Source organism: Ammospiza caudacuta, chromosome 7 (assembly GCF_027887145.1).
Source record: "Ammospiza caudacuta isolate bAmmCau1 chromosome 7, bAmmCau1.pri, whole genome shotgun sequence".
NCBI classification, from domain to species: Eukaryota; Metazoa; Chordata; class Aves; order Passeriformes; family Passerellidae; genus Ammospiza; species Ammospiza caudacuta.
In genome coordinates this window covers 25,090,210-25,110,467 of record NC_080599.1, presented here as the reverse complement: position 1 = coordinate 25,110,467, position 20,258 = coordinate 25,090,210, and the positions used below count along the sequence as shown (strand labels likewise).

General features: G+C 41.3%; 1 protein-coding gene across 2 annotated transcripts in view; it reads left to right on the top strand.

Annotated features, from left to right (window-relative positions):
• Nucleotides 1-20,258, top strand: part of RGL1 (ral guanine nucleotide dissociation stimulator like 1) — a 76,645-nt gene that overhangs the window by 25,488 nt on the left and 30,899 nt on the right. For both annotated transcript variants that reach the window (XM_058809053.1, XM_058809052.1), the window contains one exon: nucleotides 18,733-18,941. Coding sequence is in view for 1 of the 2 variants with exons in the window: in XM_058809052.1 (XP_058665035.1) it covers nucleotides 18,733-18,941 (209 nt within the window). In the remaining variant the exon portion in view is untranslated. The remainder of the gene's footprint in view (nucleotides 1-18,732; nucleotides 18,942-20,258) is intronic.

Genomic DNA, 20,258 nt, shown 5'->3' with positions numbered 1-20,258 from the left:
AGGCTAGCACGGTGGGGAGGGCTGCTCATGGACTTCGGAGCCGTCCAGGGAGCTGAATTCCACAGCAATTGTTACAATATTAACTTCCAGCACTGTCCGCTCTCATTATTTTTTTTTTAAAAAAGAACAAACCAAACACTGAACTAGTCTGCCTGGGTCATCTGAAATAACACTCTCCTTGTGTTGACTCTTCCTCTTTTCTTGACCTGTAAAAACAATTTGACCAGCTGTGGCCCTGTATCAGGTGATTCTTGGTGCAGAGACAAGGATCTGAGTTTATGGCCCGAGAAGCTGAACATCTAACAGTTCTTTCAGACTGGACTATGGCTCGTTTCTGCTGTTAGGAACCTATCTCAGGTCTCCAAACAAGTAGTTATGTTGTTTTGACTGGTAAAGGCCTCTCAGAGTCAGCAAAACTTCCTCTTACCTTAAGGGAATATTAGTTTGGGTCTTATTTCTGTATTGCTTTCTTGGCCAGATGAGAAATTAATTGCATTTCTGTAAGAATTACAGCTCTGTACTGTTTTTCAAAGCACAAAGGCTTTAATGGTAAGTAAAATGAGCTTAAATGCACACAATTGATTTGACATGCTGCTGAGTGCCTTCACCTTTATCAGGCCAAGTCCCCAGCTGATAAAAAATGTCCTCACTTCATTGGAATCAGTGCAGCTGTGGCAGCTGGGGCCAGGTCTGCAGGAGATGCCTGTAACTTTCATAGTATTTTGTTATGTTTATTTTTTTTCCTTTGGGATCAAAGGCAGTAATATAAGAAGTTGGATTGATGTAGTATCCAAGTTGGTATTTTAAAGGCTTTTAAAACTGCCCTGAGATTTATCCAGTCATTTTCTTGTGAAGCCCCTGTGACATGAAGCAATACAGCAGAGCTGAAGCCAGCGTCAGGAGAAATAAGCAAATTCTGTCCTGCATGCAGATAGTGCTTAGAGTCTCCCCTTCCCGTGTTTCCAAGAGGTACACAGAGTACTCATCAGAACAGATAATTTCAAATCTGCTTCTTTTGGGTGGCAGATTTCCCATTTCTGCCTGCTGTTTTTACCAGGAAAATACTACCAATTATATTTGAGCTCCTGCAACTTTCCCAGCTGGTTTTGTCTAAGAGGTGAAGATCATTTTGAGTGTGTCTGTGTCCCATAAACATAGTTTAGAAAAGTTCTGTTTTTTGAATACAAAGAAAGTCTGAATTTTTTGGCCTGCTTGGGCTGTGTTGTTCCTTGTAATAGAAGGAGTTTGCCAGGCCTTGGTCCTGTTCTCAGAGGAAGGGAGCTGCTATGTTCCTGTGTTCATCCCCGCAGCTGATGCTGCCCATCCCAATAGGAGGACCAGGGACTGCAGGGTCAGGGCAGTGACTGTCAGGATCCTGTGCCTGTTGTTGGTTTTTTGAGGTCAGAATGTTTGTGGGGAAGGAGATAATGTGTCAGAAATCCACACCTGTTCAGGGCATAAATCTGTGACTTCAGCTTCCAGTCCAGTCTTTTTCATGAGCAAAAACCCCCAAATCTTGTGTATATTACTTAAAAATATTTTGGAACGTATGGGCTGTTTGTTTCCCTTAAGCGCTTCAGAACATAAAGTATTTTAAGCTCTTCTTGTGATCTTGTTTTATTAATGGCTTTTTTTGTGGTCCTGAAATCAATAAATAGCCTCTAACCCAGAGCATTATTTATGAAGAGCCATCCCTGCCCCCAGCAGTTTGGCTTTGAAGAGCCAAATTGTCTCTTTTAGAACTGTCATCAGGTGACTTTGTTGTTTTTTGTTTGTTTTTTTTTTTTTTTAATCTGGAGTTTATATGGGTTTAGGATTTTTTTCTATGCTTTGAAACTCATTAGCACTAAATGAACAAGGTGTTGGATTTAGCAATGTTGATTTTAATTTTTTTGATGGTGCTCTAAGTCAGGCTTAGATTGAAGACCCAAGGTCGACAACCTATTTGTACATCAGCAAGTATTGAGCCTTCACAGTGACAAACATAGTAACTCACTTACTGATCATATGCATGCCTGGATTTAATTTTTAAAAAACTTTTTCTCAATGTCATTTGTGTCCTGTAAAAGTCCACTTAGCAGTATGACCCCTTCTGAAGCACTGGGGTTCTTGTGGCAGGTCAAGTCTAATAAACCTTCCCTAAGATTCTCCATGCTAAGAACCCATCCAGGGTCACTGGATGGCTGGCCCTGTGATGAGAGAATGGATTGTTTAAAGGCCAATCATAAGATTCCAACTACAGCACCATAAACACTTGCCTACTGAAATACAGAAATGCCTTTCTTGTGTTTCAAACTTCTACAACTAACAAAAGAAAAAGAGAAACAGGCTGTGACTTAAGCAGGCATCAGCAGTTCTGAAACTTTCAATAGTGTGAAGCTTTTGGATAATCACTGAATTTCTTAGCTTCAAATTTAATACTAGACATCAAAGGATGCCAATAACAGCCACTGCTTTTGTCACCATATACTCAGTCACTAAATATTTAGTGAAGCTTAAGACTTTAAGCACTAGAGTATTAGGGAATATTAAAAGCTCTAGTGGGAGCTCAGTATTGTGAGAGATGCTGCACAAAAGCACTGTTTTGACTTAAAAGAATGTGCAGACGTGATATTAAAAGAGGATTGACTGTACATACGTCTTAGCTGATGATTGGTATCAAATCTTCAAAAATGCAGTGTGCTTTCTAGAAATATTGAGAGAGAATCCCTCCCAAACACAATAGATTGAACCAGAGAAAGCATGAATGCATTTTTTCTTGAAAATAAAGTGGGTTTTGGTGTCTCCAGGATAGATTTTGAGAGGTCTCCAGGATCCTGGAGAGAGGAACAATCTACAAAAGCCATGGAAGCTGAGGTACTTGGCCTGACATCTTTGTGAGAGAAAAGGATGGAGAAGCAGAGATTTGGACATACAGATGGCACACTCAGAAGAGTGGATGAGGAGGATTTGGGGTGGACAATCATCAGTTTGAATGGCATTATGTCAGGCTAGAGAAAAAGGCATATTGGTAACTGGAAGGGGAGGTTTGGGAGCACAGCAAAGAATTTGAATTATGTGGTTAGAAAAAGAATATTGTGTTGTGAAACTTTATTTTCAGAAAGAACCTGAAAAATGGGATTCAGCTTCCCTCTGAGGATGTGAATGCAGCCCAGAGGGAGGCTGGATGTCAAAGAGGATGGTGCTATTGTCCGTGGAGAAAAGGCACCAAAGCATAAGAGACAAATATTTGGGGGGGCTTTGGTCTTGAACTGACAGCCCGGTACCCGTGCAGTGGCAGAGACGAGCTGAGTCATGCTCCAGCCAGAAGCAGGAAAGGACAGCCGAACTCTGGATGTACCAGTAGGTCAGCCGCTAAATACCTGAATTTCTGTGGAGCAATGTGCTGACAGTGCCAGGGGAGGTGAACTGCAGCCGGCGATCTATGGGAAACAGGAGAGAAGGGAAACAGCAGCGGGTGGAGAAGTTCGTGGGGAGATGGAGGAGAGTGGTGCAGGAAGAGTAGAAGCACGGGTGTGGTGTGCGAGGGTAGACAAGATTACTAAAACAAAAGCAAAGAGGTTTTGAAATACTGTGAAGAGGCAATTGTCGAGCCCCGTGTTAGCGGCTGGAGTGCTTTATCTGCCCCTTGCAGGAGTTAGGGAGGGATGGGGCACCGCTGTGCTGGGAGAGCAGGGAATGGCGAGGAATGAGCGCTCACACACGAAGGGCTCCTGGATACCTGCAAATGTCTTTCCTATCAGAGCCCTTCATCTGGGAAGGAGTGAGGAGGAGACCTACAATGTGTGAGCATTTAGTGGGGCAGGTCACAGGAAATGCAGCCGGGAACTGGAGTTCCACAAGCCTCCGTGCTGACTCCCCACTCCTGAAATGGTTGCTGAACTTTCAGAGTCCATCCTTGCCATCGAGTTTCTTGCTTTACTGATGGATGACAAGGACTCCTCTTCCTTTGAGTCTTAAATACCCAGATAACAGACAAATAGTCTGCTCACTTATGGCCAAGCTGCCTGGCTTCATTAGGCATGGATTACACATCTAGAGGAGATTTTAGAAACTTAGTTTTTACTTTTTGTTTTCTCTTTTTGGCTACAGCTGAACTTATGGCTCTGGGGTTTGTTCAGGCAGAGATGGAAGCAAAACATAGCTTGTTTTAAAGTGTCTTTAATATTATAATGTTGGGTGTATAGCAGAATATATTCTTCCAAAATTGTCAATGAACTGCTGTTAGAAGGGTGCTTTTCAGTGCCTTAAAATGCTGAAAGAGGGAAAAGCTGAAAAGTAGCAAATCTATCACTTAATATTTGTGTGCATTCTTAGCACTACTATTATTTGATAATTTCCTTTTCTGGGAATTTTGTGGTGTTTTAGAAATTTTTTTTTTTATTTTTTTTTTTATTTAGTGTGAGTGATTGCCTTGCGCTGAAAACTGCATGTGACCACAAGTTTGGCTTCTGAACACATCCACAGTCACATACATGGGCAGGAAGTTTGTGCTGGAGAGTTCAGACAGAAAAACATTGCAAAAACTTGTGGCTAACTAATCTGTATCCCAGCTGGGACCTGGGACGCAACCATCTCTCTGGCTTGATCAATATGGCAGGAAAGAAGGTTTAGTCTGGATTTCTTTCTTTCCAGCACAGACCTCCTAACTATGGGTTGAGATTTAAGTGGTGCCTGGAATCATCAACATTTAGGAAGAAGTAAAACCTCGCATTTTCTCTGAGCCTGCTCCTGCCCTCCCACTTGCCCTTCTGAGCCAGCTCTGTGATTTCTTTTTCATCTTACCCTTAGATCCCAGATGTTCTGGTCAAGTGCAGTTTCCTGTGGAAGCAGCAGGCAAGGGCTGGGCTGATCATTGTCCTTGCTGCAGATTGCTGTTTTGTCTCTTGATTTAGAGCATGTGTTGGTCACTTTTGGCTAAAGCAGCCTCCCTCTGCTAAATCAGGTTCCCTCAGCCTGTCCTGGCTGCCCAGAGCAAGGCCAGGGTGTAGTTCTGGCTGTGTATTTGGCAGAAGCAGAAAAGCATCTCCCAAGGAGCTGACAGGCTTCCTGTGGAAACTGAGCTGTGCTATCATCCACTCCAAAGTCTCCGAGGAGCTGTCTTGGAGAAGGAAGAAGGATGGGGTGTGCTCACATTGGGTTTGCTTGGGGGAGTGTGCCTGTTGAGTGCTGGAGACCCACACAGTAGTGTATTCAAGGGAACAGAATGATTTTACCTATAGACATGTACTCAGTTATCCAGAAGAAAGCTTTGGCATCTCGCTCAGCTTGTGTTTTGGTTTGGAGTAGGCTCTTTCCTCCTGTCCTTCCTTCATGTGGGCATAATAGTACCATGGTACCATTCATAGCCCTTATTAATGACTTCTTATGGAATATTTTTCTCCTGGCTTCCTGGTTTAGGTTGCAGGGATATCCCCAGTAGCAGTCTTGGATGCAATCATCAGCTGGTTAATGAGGCTGTGTGTGCAATAGACACTCAAAAATGGAAACTGAGCCTATTAAGAGCTCTAAAAAGGAAGCCTGAAAGATTACTGTCCATTACTTTGCCAGTTCCAAATGCAAAATGCATAATTAGAAGGGTGACTGGCTTTGTAGCACAATGTTAAGCTCTCAGTGGAGTGTAAAACCTCTCACTCCAAGCTGCCAAAGCGTGACAGGGTGGCAGTGCTTTAATCCTGGTGCTACGAAGGCTGAGTTAGGGCTGGGATGCCCTGGCAACAGCCATGAGGAACAAGGGAGGGACAGGGTCAGCCTGCCTTGCTGGGGCTGTGCAGGGGTACCTCTTGCACAGGATTCTTACATGAAGTGGAATAACAAGGGTTAAGGGAGCCTCTTGAGTAAAGCTGCTGGAGACTGTTCTGTTGCTGCACTCGCTGTGTGTGTCTGCATTTAGGGTATCTCCTAGCCAGCCTGCTCAAAACTTGCAGGACAAAACTTGCCCTTGGCATTTACCTGTGACATGCAGGATTAGAATGACATCCTGTGCTGTAATTGCTTTCCCCTGGGAATTCCTGTGACAGCCAGGATGACTGTTTTTTTGAACTGTGCCACTTGGATGCTACAGGTTCTCCCTAAATTCCAGTGCCTTAACTGTCTTGCTGCTGACATCACTGAGTGTTATCTTGCTTGCTGTTTTAAGAAGCTGTAAGTAAAAGGATTAAGCCCCAAATTTTGCTTGCTGTGCAAAGGAACTGGCACTTTCTCTCTGAATGCTAGATGTAGGTCACTTGTTGGGTTAAGGAAGAGTTGGCAAGGAATGTGGCTATGTGTCATCGGAAAGCTGTGAGATGCAGCACATGAACTGGACTGAGATGTTGTGCAGAGAGCAGTCCTGGAGAAATCATTAGTTTCACTGTTGGGGTTTTGATGCCTTCATTTAAGGAACAGGCTGAAACATTTCATGTATGTTAGTCACACTTAGATTTAAATTTAACCTTGGTAAAGCTAATTAAAAATAGGTGTGTAAATGCACGCTTTGAACTTGCATCTTTTACTCCTGCTGTTTTTTAAATATATGATTTCCTTTAGCCAGCACTCTAAGGGGGTGCACCTGTGTGAAGAAGCCAGCACAAAGCAGTCAGATCATGGCTTAGCCCCATGGAGAAAGCAGGGTTATTTTGTGTAACAGGGTAAATAAATGCTAGGTGTGGATCCTGCTCTTCCTTGCCTTTGTGTGTCACTGTGTAGTGCCTTGTAAAGCAAGGGCAAAAGGGGTGTGATGTCTTAGTGTTAATACCACATTAAGATAGTATCAGAGACTGTGAAAGATGATTCCTAAAAAGAACTGGAACTTCATTCCTGAAGGGTTGAGCAGCTCACCAGCACTTGTCTCTGGGCAGGTGTCACAGTTTGCTCCTGCAGTGTCCCAGAAGTACTTTTGCCCTGGATTCACCCCAAAAAGCACTATGTGCAGTGGCCAGACAAGCTCTTCAAAAGTGACTTGTAATTCTTCCTGGGTGGTACACTAGCATGTAGGGCTCAACTATAGTCTATGTTAAGTTTTTACACCTTATGAAATAAGAATTTTATTGATTATGAGGATGTGTGTTTCATTTTAATTTTTTTCTTTTTTTTTAAATTTAAATAAAGTATTAAAGCCATAGTGAGGAATTCTGTGTTTTGGATATGCAAATCCATTTACTATTAATGGAAATCCTTTTACCTTGGACCAAACTGAACTCATGCTAATGTCTGAATACTGTAGTTCAGTTTAGCACCATGCCACCAAGAGGTGACAATTTAGGGACTGCAAAGAAAGCAGAAACACCCAAGTGAAGAGATAATGGTCTTGCATTCTTACAGCACCTTTCACCCAAATAAATTTCAAAGCATGGCTGCAGATTTTCTCTAGACTGATTATGTTGGATGTTGTAATGTAACAGCACAAAAGTGAGATTGGGTAGGGATTAAAATTCAGCCTCAGTGCTGTGGCCTGGGTTTGGGAGATTCCCTTTTCATTGGGGAAGTGGAAAAGAGTTTCTGGGACAATGTGACTTCAAAAAGGCTGGGGTTTTGAGGCTGCTGAAGGGTTTGAACCATTAAAAATGTTGGGGGAGATGGATTAGCTGCCAGAGCTGCATGGTAATATTTATTTAGTGGCTTCACACTGTTATCATATGAATATCTTCTTCACATGTGACACATGCAGCGAGGAGCAGCTGCTTAGCCAGGCACAGCAGCACCTGGAAACAATTTAGGACCAGAAGTGAAATAATTAAAACCACCTGGGGAGAAGACCTGGACTTCTGAGAGTCCAGAGTTCTGGGGAAGCATTTGCCCCCCATGCAACAGCAGTTGTGAAAGGAAGCACAAATATTAAGTTACAGCAGGGAAGGGGAGTGAAGCTTAGAAAATACTGAATGTTATGTGTGAAGCTTAGAAAATTCTCAATGTTATGTGTGTTATTTCTTCACTTTCCCCTATAGCATCTGGTTTGAGGAGGGAAAACCTCTAGTTTGGTTTAAAATGACAGTTATGTGTGGCTGTTTATAAAGTTCTAGTTTCAATTTGTTTGCAGCAAATGTTTAATGAGGGAGAATTAGATTGAACACAGGTACTTATCAAAAGAATCATGAGGACTTTAATGCCCAGGAGGTATCAGGGCCATATTGCCACACGGTACAGGAGTTTGGTGTGGGCTGGTTTTCCAGCAGCCCTGCAACCTCCTCCTCGTTAAGGAGAACTCTGGGTGCTCAGATCCTGCTCTTTTTTATGTGTGTAAAGCAAAAGTTTACATCTGTGCAGTTTCAGACTCTGCAAAAGCAGGAATTGTGTGGGTTGCCCTTTGCTTTCCCCCATTCATCTTCACAGTAGCTGCTTTAAAATGAGGCAGCTTGAGCAGAGCAGGGTACTCTACATGTGGGCTCCTCAGACATTTTTTTGTTTGCTTTTTGTTGTTACTTCCAAGCATTGTGCTGAAATATGTAATGTTCTACCTACTGTAAGCCTTCAGGTCTTTTCTCAGATCTGTGTGCCACTGTGGGACCTCTGAGGGTAGGACTTTCAGCAGACTTTTTTCCTTTTTTCTGGCCTCTCACATTTATCTCCATTTAATTGCGTAAACCATATGTTGCAGATCAGAGTGTAGCTTGCCTTCAGCAGTTTTGGCAATCAAAATGAGATTTTGGCTGCTCCACCTCAGGTGTGAAGCTTTGCATGGTGACATTCACTGACCTTTTACTCTTCTGAGTTGCAGACTGATGGAGTTCTGACTTTTTCCTGTGTGCCACCTGCCTGGCTGTCCTGCACATGGCTCTGGCATCAGCCCCCAGTGTTCCCCCTGGGCCACAATGGCACTAAGGAGGTGTAGGCATTTCAAGTGCTTTTGTGGAGTAATCCTGTTACTATAGTGTACTTCATCTATTTTTTTCCTCTTATATTCTTCCCACCTTTTTTGGTTTGAAAGCAGTTTAAAGGATTATTTTCTTTTCCCCTCCCACCCCCTCACCTGCTTTGTACTGCCTTTCTCCCCATGGAGACTCAACCTTTCTTCCACCCAGTAGCTGTTTCTTTCTTTCTGGGGAGTGCATGGGCTCTCTGTGCAAGTAAAACAGCATGCTTTTATTACTAAGGGGCATTTTCCATTGAAAGATCTCAGAATGACTGAACAGTATGGAATCACTGAATGCTTTGAGATAGCCCTTGGGCTTCTGACCACAGTCTCTCTTCTGACTGGAGACTTGTGGTAGATCTCATTAGGCTGCCAGATCCCAGTGGCTCTGTGTTAGTGTCCATAAATCCTAAAGCAGAAATAGACTATCATGTTAGAGCTACCTGGGGTTTTATTCCTTCCTAAATATAGTTCATGCCCCACACAAGCTTGAGTTTTTGTTTTGACTCAAATTGAGTGCAGAATGTCCTTCAGTTGTTTGGAGGATTCCTGTGGATAGAACTTGTCAGATGAGGTTCATAACATTTCAGAGATGTGTTGGTGTTGGGATGCAAACAAGTCAGTGCACTCATCTGGATTAGCTGTTGTCTTCAGTGCAAAATAAATTAATTAACTAAATGCTCCTGTGGTACATTTGAAACCTGGCTTTAATATTCCATGCAAATACAGCAAGAAAATTATTATGATGATATTCCGCTGCTTTTATTTGCTTGGTTGTAGTAATCTCTGGCTGTACTTGTGATGCATTTTATGTTTCTTAGAGTAGAAACCCTTTAGGGCAGGGCTGAATGTCTTTGGTTTGGAGATGGCAGCCCATTGTGCTGCTGTTGGAAATGCCCCATGAGTAACAGCAACGTGTTTCCCTTGGAAGGCAGATCTTAGGCCTTTGCATTCCTTCCATGGAGTGCTTCGGATTGATTCTGGCTGTGCTCCAGGCTCCTGGCTCTCTGGAGCAGAGAAAATGTGAATGAACTCTTGCACACTTACTTAAAGCATGAGGCTTGCATTCTTCCTGCAAAAACAGGCACTTTGTTCAGGAAAACATCAGGTGGTCATGGAGAACAGGACAGGGAAGAGCAGAGGTATGCTATTAACTCCTGGTGGGTAGTTAAACAACAACCCCCTCAAAAAAGAAGAAAAATCAAACTAATATGGACAACTTTGATTTATCTGGCTTTTTCTTTTTTTTTGCTTTTTCTCCCCTCTTACTTGCAAGCTATACTTACTTTGCATTCTGACTCAATACTTCCACATAATTATGTGTTTTGATTTATGTCCATTGCCTAAGGATTTCAGTCCAAGTGCAACAGAGCATTCTTAAACCAAAACACAAATATCTGCAGAGGGTTCAGGGCCAGCTCACACTGCTTGTGCTGGGGCAGCAGAGAAGGGTTCACCACTGGTGCTGCAGTCAGGAGGATGCACTCATTTGTGTAGGTGTGTGGTGGTTCAGTTGTCATCTGTGAAATGGTCCTGTGAAATGCAGAATTTGTCATAAAGTACCTGTACAGCTGGGACAAGGATGTGGCCATGGCTTGCACACACATGTGTGACCAAACACAGTCACTCCCTGGCTCTGTAGGGGAATGTGTGTGCAGGAGAGGAACACCAGGAGATACCATGCCTCATCCCCTGTGATGTCTAGATAATATAGGAAAAATGCAGTTTGGCCTGGACTAATGGTTGAGTTAATATTTTTGGACTCTTTCTGCACATAAATAAATATTCAAGCTGGTAACACTTAATATTAGGAAACATTAGTTTCCTATTACTGCTTTTTCTACTCAGATCCCACCCTGAAGAGGCCTCTTAGTTTCAAAACAAAGGGTAGTAAAAAGCACAGCCATGGAAATGAAGTTTATTATGTAGTTTAGGTATGTTTCCATGCTATGGTCATAAAAGTGGTTACTGACTGCTAACCCATTTCTTCTTAAAAGCTTAGAAAAAATTGGCATTAGGGATTGCTCACATTAATAATAATAATAATTAATTATGATGAAACATGTAACAGCATTTCTTGGGTATTTGTTGTTCCACAAAAATACCTTGTTCAGTTTATTTAAAAATATGAATCAGTCTTCCGCTAAGTATTTTCTCCTCTGTCAGAAGCCATGTCATCTCCCCTCACCTACAGCTTTAATTTCCAGCTATTCATACTATTAGTAATTTATCACTCTTTCCTTATTGTTTACACTGGATAAAGTGGCAGTTTACTCTGATTTCCTGACTCGGTATAAATTTAATTTCTGTGTACTGCTTGAGCAAGCTTTACAGCGTGAAAGGAAAGCCAACAATACAATTAGTATGAATAAAAGCATTTTGGGTTATGTAATATGCATTTGTGCTACTATTATGCAACAGAATTATTACTTGTGGCATCCTTAAATGCATTTTGAATTTAGCACTGTTGCCTGCTGCCTCATACAGGACCTTCTTTGTTTCTACTGACTGTGCAGAAAGTGATGATGAGCTCCACAATTAATTTAAATTACATTTCTGGAAGGAGATAAAAAATAGTGTGACTTGTCACAGGACAAGTATTCTGTTGGTAGTCAAAAATCATGATACCATATCAAATCCGTGTTAGTGGTAATATCAATCATCCCCTCTTTTTGCCATGCTTGGTATTTATTAAAAAATGACAGCATATTTCAGCATTTTTCATGAAAGAAACATGGCAAAGGGCTTTGCTGACCACTGTTTCACAAAAAGCATTTAAATAATAGCTTTCCTCTGGCATTTCTTAGGGTAGGCATAGAGTTGTCATTTTTACATCAAGGCAGCTTAGAAATATTGCGTAGAAGTACAGAGTTTGCTGTTCTATGAGATTGAACCTGTCAGTATTTGTCAGATGGCAGGTGCACTGTACCTATCCCTGTAATCTGTGATCAGAATCACAAGAAGCTGTTTCAGACTCAGGTGAAAACTTTGAGCTGTCTGCCACCTTTATAGTCCTTTTCTTTGCTCAGCACCTCTTCTCCCTTATGTTTCCCAGTAAAGGTTCCTGGGTGCTTTGGCACCTCCAGATTTCCAGGGCAGACTGGCAGCTGTGAGCTGTGGGGAAGGAGGAAGAGGAGTTAAGATAAAGGCTGTGAACAGAAGCAGTAATTACTGTTTCTGGGGCAAAGGGGAGCTGCCCCAGCTGCCTTTACCTCCTTAAGGACCTTCTGTAATCCATACCTGGAAAAGCTGTTAGTGCTTTTCACAACTAATTACTGCTTGCTTTATGCAAGTCCCAGGAGACTTTGTAGAGCTCTTCTCTCAGGGAGACTCTGTGTAAGGCTTCCTTTGCCTCCAGAACTCAAAATATTTTAGAAAATTAGCTGATTGTACTGCCAGAATGGGCACCCATTTCCTTGCCTTCATCCTGGTGCTCTGCTCACTTAGCTGTTTATTATTTTGAATATTTATTTACTGCTTGGTTTGGAGATTGGACATTTTGCTGTTTCTGGGCACTGAAGAGAGGAGGATACTGAGTTTTACAAATAATTTTCTTCTAATACAGAAGGGCTTTGGAAGATGCTTACTGTGGGACACATTTATTTGCTGGATTACAAGAGTGTTTGTAGTAAATGTCATTTGATGACAGTTCTTACCTTCGACAATGTAAGATGCACATGACTAAGAGTCTTACCTGACTTACTGGTTTCTTTTTCTTGCTTCTCAGTTTCAAATTAGGAACTTGCTAGGCTTCAGTGTCCAATCAAAACCACCACAAGAAATATTTAATAATACAAGTTATGAAAATAATACATCCCTGGCATACCTAAGAGGGAACAGGGTTATGGTGAACTGCAGATCTGTGAAACATGACAAACAAAAAAGAAACATCAATAATCTGATGATTCAGGTTCAGCTAACTCAATGATGACACCAAGTCAGATGAGAGAAGAGGGTGAGAGGTCTTGTATTGGTTTTGGTAAAAGGTCCTTCTAGCAAGAGAGGTGAGAGGCAGGAAGAGAGAGAACTTCTTGTAGGTAGGAAGTGATGAGAAGGTAAATGCATAAATTGTACAAGGTAGAGATGGAGATCTGGAGCTGTTCAGGTGATTTTTTTCTTTAATTATAAACCTTGTATGCTGCGCAGTGAACCTCCTGGGTGACTTGGTTCTCAGTGAATAATATGGCTGTGTTCCTTGCTGCACAGATGCTTCTGAGTGGGTAAATTCAGAATTTTTATGTTCCCAGGGCTGGATAAGCTCCAACACTTGTAAGACCTGCACAAAGCCATTTTAACCTAGACCTCTTTGAAGATTCAATTTAGTACTGCACTTGCTAGAACTCCTTTAGATGTATACAGGAGGACGTGATTTGTGAATTAGGCTTCTTTACTTTTGCTTTGATTTATGTAGAGCTGGTCCCACAAAATTCACCAATATCCAAAGGAGTCAAAATTTGCATCGCTTCAGAAGGTGTGAGAATGCACAGCTCAGCACCACAGAATTTATTTCTTGTTTCTTATTTTGCCCAGAGTGCCTTCAAATAGCTGCAAGGTGTCAGAATGAAAAGGTTCAAACTGAGCAGGAGCATTTGTAAGAGGCTTTTTCCCTTTCTCTTTTCCCCTCTAAATCTGCCCCACAGCTTTTGTGACTGTTTGCCAGCTTCAGACAGATACCAGCCAGGCTGTGAGCTCAGAGGAGAAAACAAGAATGCCTTTTGTGTCATGATCATGGAATTAATTGGTCCTGCAACTCTGGGTCGCTGCCAAGAACGGGTATTTATGTGGCAAGAAAGGAAAGGAAAAGGGTGGAGCATTGGAAATCCAGGAATCCCCCTCCTTTTTGGAGCTTAGGAAAGAGTTCATAAACTTATTTTGGCTTCTGAGTTTGGTGCAGTCAGTATGCAGAATTCTGGGTTTTGCGTGGGTGTTTTGGTGTTTCTTTTTTATTTTGTTTTGTTTGTGTTTGTTTGTTTGGTGTTTGTTTGGTTTTTGTTTGGTCTGGTTTTGTTGTTGTTTGTTTGTTTTTTTAACAGTATCCAAAATGAGGAAATGAGAGTTATTGAAGTGAAGAGAGTTCTGTGGAGAGCTCTGGCGTAATTTTATTTCATTTCATTTCCAAGTGCACTGTAGGATAAAAGCATCTGCCTTTGTCTGCAGGACATCCGCTGCTGGCCACCCAGGCCCTGCACTGCCAGCAGTGCTTTCCTAGGCTGGAAATTCTGCTCCAAATCTGCAATTTTCCTCCATGCAGACTGTTTTCTGTGCTGGCAGCTGGGCTCAGAGGATTTCTAGGCTGGAAATTCTGCTCCAAATTTGCAGTTTTCCCCCTACAGACTGTTCTCTCTGCTGGCAGCTGGTCACAGAGGTTTCCTAGGCTGGAAATTCTGCTCCAAATTTGCATTTTTCCCCCTGCAGCCTGTTTTCTGTGCTGGTACCTGGGCACAGAGCTTTTCTAAGCTGGAAATTCTGCTCCAAATTCGCACTTCTGCCCCATGTAGTCTGTTTTTTCTGATGGTAGCTGGGTAAAGAGGTTTCCTAGGCTGGAATTACTGCTCCAAATTTGTAGTTTTGCCCTTGCAGCCTGTTTTCTGTGCTGGTACCTGGGCTCAGAGCTTTTCTAAGCTGGAAATTCTGCTCCAAATTCGCACTTTTGCCCCATGTAGTCTGTTTTCTGTGCTGGCAACTGGCAGAGATGTTTTCTAGGCTGGAAATTCTGCTCCAAATTCACAATTTTTCCCATGCGGACTGTTTTCTGTGCTCGGAGCTGGCCAGTGTTGGATCTTCCGGGCCCTCAGAGCTGAGGGCAGTAGGCGGCCGGGAGGGGAACGGCCTGGCCCGAAAGCACTTGGGATACTTGTGACTGTGTTTGGTAAGATTAGCCCAGGCACTGCTATGTGGCATTGTTTGGGCAAAATCGGCACTTCTCAGAGGGTTTTTTTGTTTGGCAGTCATGCGGTGGAGTTGGGTGCAGATGAATGTCAGCTGCTGTGGGTCCGTCTGTCTGTCTGGCAGCCGCAGTGCGATCCCGCTTCCTTCACTCGGTTAAAAACTCCATCGAGGTCTTTGTTGGAAGGAAACCCTTTGTCACTAAAATTGTTACTGTCTTTGCAGTTGTTCTTTACCAAAACACTTGACTAAGACAGCTAAACAACTTCTGTTTCATCTGTCTTGCTGTTTTCTTCAGCGATGTGTGTCTGCGTGTTAAATAAAGGGTATTTTCGGCTTTACGTCTCTTAGACTGACATTATGGATGCTTATATTTGAATATATATATATATATATATATATATATATATATATATATATGGAGCTTTTCAAGTTCAATCAGTCCATGGTTTGATTTTTCCCCCCTTTATTTTATTTCCCCCAAGAATGATTGTAGATATTAAAGACATGTGTTAGAGAACCTGTGTGTAAGGAGGCAATGTGAAAAAAAATAAGATTAAAATCACAAAGAGCATCTAATTTCTACTTTCAGAAGGTTAAAGCAGACTCATATTTAGACAAACAGTGGGAATCTTGATTAGAGTGCTTTATTTTGAGTTTATGTACAAGTTACTGCACTTCAGGCGCTTTTATTCCGGCTTACGGTGTCTGTCCAATAAGTTAATAAAAACAGTGGAAAACTCTCCATCTGGAAAAGCTGTAAGTTTCAAGGAAAGTGAAAAGCGTTTAAGAATCTGTCAAAATTGGTAAAAATGCACTTAAAGTGATAGTTAGATGCTTCTGGAAGAAAAACTGCAGAATTTCTGATGAAACAAATCTGTAGTGGAGTGGTAATGTTACAAATGACTGAGCCTGAAGAATATTTGCTACCTCTTTTTCTTATTGTTCATCCCAGTTGTTTTAGTATTTTTTCCAGTCTGCATACTGAAAAACAATTAGATGGACCTCTTGCCATGATTCTCACTTCCAGAATCTCAACAGATAATATTTGCATTGGAATAAAACCTGTGCAGAGCAGTGGGTTTTTTTGGTGAAAGCAGTTCTTTCCAGTGATATTTCTAAGACAATGACTGCAGTTCTTGTATATCTGTTTGGGCAGCAGTCTGGTTCTGTACTCATCAGAGTTTTAACTTTCCTTTTTTTCTTGAGTCTCTAATCCCTCTTGCTAGGCTGTAGCATTTGTTTAGTCACTGGTGGTGTTTATATTTAGTTTATATTCCCACTGGAGCTTAACAGGTAATGTTTGGAGGAAGCTTTTCAGCCTGGATGTATTTTGGTGTGCACGGAGCTCTCCTGTTTCAGCAAGAACTGTGCATGTAGGTAATGTTTAGTGCTGTAGAGCAGTAAGATGATCACCTTAAAGACAGTGGGCCCCTCTGAAGGTACAGCATTGCCAAGGGTTAGTCAGGTTGTTGGAATTACACTCCATCAGTACACACACAACCTCAGAAACGGAGGATTTGCAAGTATATATCTCCATTTAATCTTTCTACATTTGTTTTTGAAAGATGCTATCTATCTTGTAGGAAGCTACTTGCTCATCACTTATTCTTGCAGATTATCAAGGTTACAATCTGTTGCCTGAAAAATCAAAATGAGATTTTAAAAGACATAAATCAGATTATAAAATGCCATATATGTTCATTTTAGAGGACCAAGAAAATGTTACTGAAGCCCTGAAGTATTGAGGTTTGTGTTAGACCACTGGACACAGTGCTGAAGGAGACAAAGAGGTGCTGGGGAGCTTTTCTTGTTCTTTGGGTGCGCAAAACAGTGCAAAACTGGTGTCATATGTTGGTACCACTAACTGTGGTCACCATGCACCCCTGTCAGAAATTGCAGAGAGCTTTAGGAGCATTTTTTCATGGCACTGAGTAGAGTGTTCCTCTGAGCAGAGAGCTCTAAGACAAACATGAAAACTCCTTTGCCTTTGGGTAGCCTGCTTGTGTCAGTGGAGAGATGCCCTCTTGATTAAATCCAGACTGAGCAGTTTCCTGTTAGCATGAAACTCAGCCCACAAGGCCTTGTTCTCAAAGCCTGTTATTGAGCTTGTCTGCCAAGTCCCTTTTCCTTTTAAACTTACAGGCAGAATTGCTAAAATAATACAAATAGAAGCAATCCCAGAACTCTCACAATGATTTCTAACAGTCTGATGTTTTGCTGACAAAGTTTTAGATTTTTCAGAAACTGGGTTGGTTTTGTTTAGCTTTGGTGGGATTTTTTTTTGGGTTTTGTTTCTTTTTCACATTCTCCCAACATGATGTCTTGGGGAAGTTGTAGTGTTGCAATTAGTGGAAAATTTTGTGCGTGTATCAATCTTGGAAGCAGATTCTGCCCTTGTTTTGAATATACTAACATGGGAGAATGAGAGGGTTTTATGTGCCCTGAGTAAATATGCCCATAAACCATTACACTGTGAGTGGGGCAGTCTGCTGGATCAGAAATTAAGAGTTAAATACAGTGGTGTAGACTTTATTCCCTCTCTGAAAGTGGTTGTGTTGTGTAGCTAGTTATCTTCAAAAGTGTATCACAATTGTAAGATGAAGAGTTAGCAAGAAAATTGCAAATTTTTTTTATGCAACCAAGTTTTGCTTGGAAATTTGAATGTAAGAGAGCTACATAGTGATGACAACATATCCTGGTTAATAGTTTTCCTGTAATGACAGTATCAAATGTAATTCCACATACACCTTTAGTTCATTTTTATAATTCATATATTTCCAGATGCACCTTTAAGTCAGACACCTTACAAGTTATACACCTTTTAAAGATCTGTGGAACAAAATGTAGCAAAATATTTCTCTGTCTAGTCTGTTTTTATTTTTTATTTTTGTTTTTTAATACAGACGGTAATGTTGTACTTTAATGTTGCATCAAGGGTTTGGTGGATCTCATGAAGCTGGGAAATGAGATAGCAGACCTTTGTAAATAATATTAGTGACGGAACTTTAGAATGATGTTAAAGACATCCATATTGTTTAAAACTGAAAAGGATGCCTATTAGAAACAGTTCCAAAGCAGTGGAGGGTAGTGATGTAAATAGGAAGTGGGTGGGGTATCTCTTTAAATTATCTTATTAATAGATTATTTTTTCCTTTTGTTTTGTCAGTATCCCGAGCCAGGGTTGGTAGTGATTGTCATTAACATGCTGTATTTGTGCCCACACTATCAAGATGTTTGAGTAAATATTGGACATTTTTTATTTACAGTCCCATTTTTTATGCCACATACTTTACAAAATAGAGTCACGAAAATACTTTTCTGAACTGCCCTCTAAATAATGACATAATTTAAGGAATTGTTCTTTCAGATTCAAAACACACTGTAAGCATTTAAAACAAATGCTCTTTAAAAAACAAACCCACACACAATCCCAAACCCTAGATTTATGGACAAATACTGTGCCAAATGGAATCTCTAAGAAAACTGGAATGTTAGAATGTCTTGTTTGCAGGATGAGCTTGACACCCTCCCTGCAAAAAGTATCTTGAAATGTTTTTGCACCAAACATGTTCTGACCTTGGGTCCTGTGTGACACCCCAAAGATGGTATTTTCAGGAATGGAATTGCAAATGCCAGTAATTAAGTTATGGTCAGTTTTCATGTTCATTCAAAAGTTAAATGAAACACCTGAATTATCACTTTTATTATTCCCTTCAGTAATGTTACTCTTTGTGGGATTGTCTTTTAGATAATAATATATGGGGGAATCATGACTTAACTTGATAGTGGTCACACTGTAAAATGTTTTTTTGAGCATGTCAGAGAAATGTTTTAAAATAAAGTTACTTAAAAACTCCATTATTTGATACAGCATTTGGTGCTTGGAGAACACCAAAAATTGACAAAATAATTTAGTAAGTGGTGATGGCGAATTCCTGTGCAAAGACAGGATTTAATCTGTGTCAGGGATCTGCCTCCTGCCTGATTTTTGTGCTTTTTGTTTCCTTTTGTAGGGTGAAGGAGACCAGTTACCCCCAGAGCACACTGTCAGGCAGTATGAAACATCCAAGATCAGGGCTATAAAAGCTGGAACTTTGGAGAAACTGGTGGAGAACCTTCTCACAGCTTTTGGAGATGCAGATTTTTCCTACATCAGCATCTTCCTTGCAACATACAGGGCCTTTGCTTCTCCCAGGGCAGTGCTGGAGCTTCTTCTAGACAGGTAAGAGCCACTGCTGTGGAAATTTCCAGTGGAAATGGAATTTCCCCATCCTTTACACCACAGGGGAAAACTGTCAGGAACTTCTTCCCTTGCTTTTAGTGGGCATGGATTTAATAACCTGTTGTCAAGAATACTGCAAAATCCAGAATTTCAGCATAAAGATCCAGTCTATAAATGCGTTGCTGCTCACATCCCAATAACTCATCAAAGCATAGGTGAGGAAAGTGTGCCATGTCTGGCTGATAAAGAACCCAGCTGGACCAGCACAGCAAAATTAATTCAAGTTTCCTCCAAAAAACCAACAGAATGCATAGGCTGCAAAGTCATACCTAGAATAAATTCCAAAATTTTGCTGTATACCAGTATTTTCAGACCTAGCTCTTCTGTTTGGGGGCTGCTGATACAGAACAGGGATTGTAGAAACAGAAGAAAGAATTTGCTCTCCTGTTCTATTACATCACATGAATATGCAACCATAAATTTCTGCAGACAGCCCAAGAACTGCTAAATGTTACAAGAATAACTTTTATGGTCAGACTTAAATCATGGCAGCTGGGTCTGCATAAATGCTTGGGACACACAGCATTAGTTTCTCACCCTAAATTCTGAGACATGGCTGGGTCAGGGGTGCTCTTATTTTAGGAGTTCATATTTGTTGCACTTTCCAAATCTGTGATTCACAGAAATGGTTGCTCTGGCATGAAGTAATTAGAACAAAGAAGGGGCAAAAGAGCTGCTAGGGTTTAATTTTGTACTAGGGTTTAATTTTGTACTATCTCCCACTAGGTAGATAAAGAACAAGGCGTTGATAAATTATCTGTGCTTTTCTTTTCTATCTGGAAATGACAGTCTTGGCTGCTTTGTATGAAAGCTGTGTAGCTCAATTAGTAAAGATAATAACAATAATCTGACAATCAGGTAAGCAGTCAGCTGAGAAAAGAGCAGACTTGGTTACAGTGACATTGACTATTATGTGCTTTATCCTTCAGTCCATCCCAGTTCTGGTTCAGAATGTGAGAAATTATAAAAATTGACAGTGGATAGGTACAAGAATATAAAAACATTGAGGCTCTAAGGAAGCTGGCCCTGACTTCCTCCTCTCACACTGATTTAAAGAAAATGTCTGGAGAGGGCAGGAGAACTGTCTGCATAGAAGAGAACTCTCTATTCTGAGCCCATTTTTGATCTTGCTGGCTTGTGTACCTCTCTGAGCAAGTTACAATTTCCCCTTCAGAGGAATGGGCTGCCTGATCTTATCAGTATCACCCCCAGCCTTTTTTAATACATGAGAGGATCCACAGGAAATCCTAGGAGGTT